Source organism: Triticum dicoccoides, chromosome 5B (assembly GCF_002162155.2).
Source record: "Triticum dicoccoides isolate Atlit2015 ecotype Zavitan chromosome 5B, WEW_v2.0, whole genome shotgun sequence".
Lineage (NCBI taxonomy): Eukaryota > Viridiplantae > Streptophyta > Magnoliopsida > Poales > Poaceae > Triticum > Triticum dicoccoides.
The window spans coordinates 573490548-573494257 of NC_041389.1; the positions used below are offsets into that span (position 1 = coordinate 573490548).

At 56.3% G+C, this 3710-nt stretch overlaps 1 protein-coding gene across 1 annotated transcript; it reads left to right on the top strand.

The window, feature by feature from the left end:
• Positions 1-853: 853 nt before the first annotated feature.
• On the top strand, positions 854-3277 carry LOC119311719 (aspartyl protease family protein At5g10770-like). The gene is made up of 2 exons (XM_037587406.1): positions 854-1253; positions 1826-3277. Exons 1-2 carry the CDS (start codon positions 902-904, stop codon positions 3154-3156), a joined length of 1683 nt encoding a protein of 560 aa, XP_037443303.1. The 5' UTR covers positions 854-901; the 3' UTR covers positions 3157-3277.
• Positions 3278-3710: the final 433 nt, after the last annotated feature.

Consider the following 3710-nt stretch of genomic DNA (forward strand, 5'->3'; position numbering starts at 1 on the left):
ATACACGACAGAGGAGCGTCACCTCCAACCTCCACCACAACGCTCCGCAACCCGCGCGTCCTCCTCTTGCCCGGGCGGGCTCGGATCTAGCCGGCCCGAAGAAACCACCACCGCGACCTTGCCTTGGCGCATCACCATCTCGAGCAAGGTCACCGCACCAATCCCCCATGGGCGCTCCACGCGCCGACGGCCTGCATCCCTGCCACCACGTCGGTCTTGGCAGAAGCCAGCCCGAGATCTGGCCGCCATCGGCGAACGAGGCTCGGCCTCTAGAAGCCGTCGCAGATGCAGGAAGAACGCCTCGCCGCCGCCGTCCCCGAAGCCGGCCGGGCTTCGCCGGCGAGCCCCTCAGGCAGCGGCGAGGGGAGGGACGGGAGAGGGAGGGAGGCGGCGGCGGATTTAGGGTATCCCCCCTAGCCGCCAGAGGAGGGCGACGCGGGGGTGGGAGGAAGCTAGGATCTTGTAGTTGTAGGGTGAAAACTATTTCCCGTGTTTCGTAGATGTAGTAGCATTATTGAGTGACGGGTAATGCTGGACCTACGTAAGCCGCACGCAATGCATCCCCGCGCGAGGAGTCGATCGAGTTGACGAGATGCAGGCCACCAGCGTCCTCTTCTCTCCCCTGTTCGCGCCCGTGATTCTAAACATTTCACAAAGCTACAAAATTACAGTACCCCCGTGTTCCCGCGTCGTGCGTGCGTTCATATGCATGCATGCGCCCCACACGGTCTCGCTTTCTCTCTCACACACACGCACACGCATGCATCCAACAGAGTGACAGCGTATTCTCCGATCTCTCCCTCCCCTCCCCCTTCTCTTTGTTCTCTTATGGGCGCCCTCGACGCCGAGCATCTCTGCTCAAAACTACAAGGATGTCGATCCCATCCATCTCCCGGTAGGTATGTACACTCCCAGTGTACGTGTACGTATCCTCTCCTTCTCTCGCATTCACGTTCTCTTGTCCGTTGCGCGCCTCCCACTTCCTGCTTCGTCGCTAGCTTCGCTTCCCTCCCTCCCGCGAGCGAGGTCCACTCCAATGGCGGCCGCTTCTTCCAGCTCTGCTCGCGGGCGCCACCTTCTTCTCCGCCTCCTCGCGCTTCTCGCCGTCGCTGGCAATGCGGCGGCCGCCGGCAGCGGCGCCGTCGTCGTTGGGAAGAAGAGCGCGGTGCTGTCGCTGCGTGAGTTGGAGTGGGGTGCTGCCGCGAGGAAGATCCAGGGCCGCTATGAGCAACAAAGCAAAGCTCAGATCCTAGGTAAGCAACTTGTTCTCTTCAATTCTACGTACGAGTTGTACCTTAGATTAGATTTATCTAAAAGCATGGTTGAAGGCTTGAAGCATTCCTCGGCAATATCATATTATGAGAGGTAGAGTTTACTATGTAGACCACACATTCACAATCCACTATTCCTAGGGAAAACTCTCCAAAAAATATGTACAACTGCCGATCGATAAGAATTCGAGGTGTTAAAGAATAAAAATGAGAAGCCATGAACAGTGAATGGTAAAACGTCCTCGCAAAAAAAAACTTGATAAAACGGTAAGTGTCAACATGGGCTCAGTCTTACAAAGATGCATGCATACGAATTTACATATTATCCATATTCTCTGACAACCGTACGTGGAATTTTACATTTTGTATTTTTCGGTGGCCCTTCTATGCTGCTGACACTGCGAAACCATATCTAGAATCCAAATCATGATCTAGTTCCAAAATTTGATACTCCAACCAGCATGCATGCACGTACAATACTTGTAGAATCTACAGGTCTCTGATGACTGATGGGTTCTTACACTCGTCACTCTGGTCCATCTCATCTTCTCCAGGAGGGCACAGGAAAGCAGAGGGAGCAAGCAGAGCAACCACCGTGCTAGAGCTGAAGCACCATTCTCCGGCCACCATCTCCAACCAGCCCGCCGGCAGCGAAGGATACCTTAGCCGACTCCTCGCCGCCGACGCCGCTCGTGCTGCCTCGTTGCAGCTCCCCAGGCCAGCGTCCATACAGTCCCGGCAGGCGGCGGCCCAGGTCCCGCTGACCTCTGGCATTCGCTTCCAGACACTCAACTACGTCACCACCATCGCGCTCGGCGGCGACTCCTCCGGCGCCGCCGCCAAGCTCAACGTCATCGTGGACACCGGCAGCGACCTCACCTGGGTGCAGTGCAAGCCCTGCCGTGCCTGCTACGAGCAGCGGGACCCACTCTTCGACCCCGCTAGCTCCGCCACCTACGCCGCCGTCCCGTGCAACGCCTCCGCCTGCGCGGCCTCGCTCAAGGAGGCCACGGGCGCGCCCGGATTCTGCGCCAGGGGAGGCGGCGGCGGCGGAAGCGAGAGATGCTACTACGCGCTAGGCTACGGCGACGGGTCGTTCAGCCGCGGCGTGCTGGCCACGGACACGGTCGGCCTCGGCGGCGCCAACCTCAACGGCTTCGTCTTTGGCTGCGGGCTCAGCAACCACGGGCTGTTCGGTGGAACAGCGGGGCTCATGGGCCTCGGCCGGACCGAGCTGTCGCTGGTCTCCCAGACGGCATCCCGGTTCGGCGGCGTGTTCTCCTACTGTTTGCCGGCGACCACCTCCGGCGACTCCTCGGGGTCCCTCTCCCTAGGGAGCGACCCATCCTCCTACCGCAACACGACGCCCGTGGCATACACCCGCATGATCGCAGACCCGGCGCAGCCCCCATTCTACTTCATGAACGTCACGGGCGCGTCCGTCGGCGGCGCCGCGATGACCGCGTCGGGGCTCGGCGCCAGCAACGTGCTCATCGACTCGGGCACGGTGATCTCGCGGCTGGCGCCGTCCGTGTACCGCGCCGTGCGCGCCGAGTTCGCGCGCCAGTTCAGCGCCGCCGGGTACCCCGCCGCGCCGGGGTTCTCGCTCCTCGACACGTGCTACAACCTGACGGGGCACGACGAGGTGAACGTGCCGCTGCTGACGCTGCGGCTCGAGGGCGGCGCCGACGTGACCGTGGAGGCCGCCGGGATGCTCTTCATGGCGAAGAAGGACGGGTCTCAGGTGTGCCTGGCGATGGCGGGCCTTCCCTACGAAGACCAGACGCCAATCATAGGGAACTACCAGCAGAAGAACAAGAGGGTGGTGTATGACACGGTACGCTCAGGGCTAGGTTTTGCTGACGAGGATTGCAGCTTCATGTAATAGCAGAAACTGAGAGTAGAATTTTATTCAAGTGTTTGCAAAATGTAACTTAAAACGGAGTTGTTTTTTTTTACGATGTATGTCAAGTTTCTCTCTTCTTCGGTAATAATGTGAACTTTTTCGAAAGTGCCTTTCTACTCCCGAGCTCATTTGAGCTCGGTGAACAGTAAAATCGAAAAAAAAATAAAAATATTTCAAAAAATTTCAAAAAAATTCTCAGAGAAACATTGACAAAAGTTCTAAGTGCTTGCAAAAATTCATCATGAAATCACATTTCTGTAAGGCGTGAAAAAAAAACAAATTCAGCCTCCAAAATGCTTTTGAAAGTAGCATTTTCAGAGTACCGATTTTGTTTTTTTGCCACACCTTCTAGAAATATGATTTCATGACGAATTTTTGCAAGCACTTAAACTTTTGTTAATGTTTCTACCAAAAAAAAATTGGAATTTTTTGAATTTTTTTTGAATTTTTTTATTTTACTGTTCACCCGAGCTCATATGAGCTCGGGTGCAGAAACTCCACGTCCGTTCTCTTCTCAGGCTGAGAAACAGCGA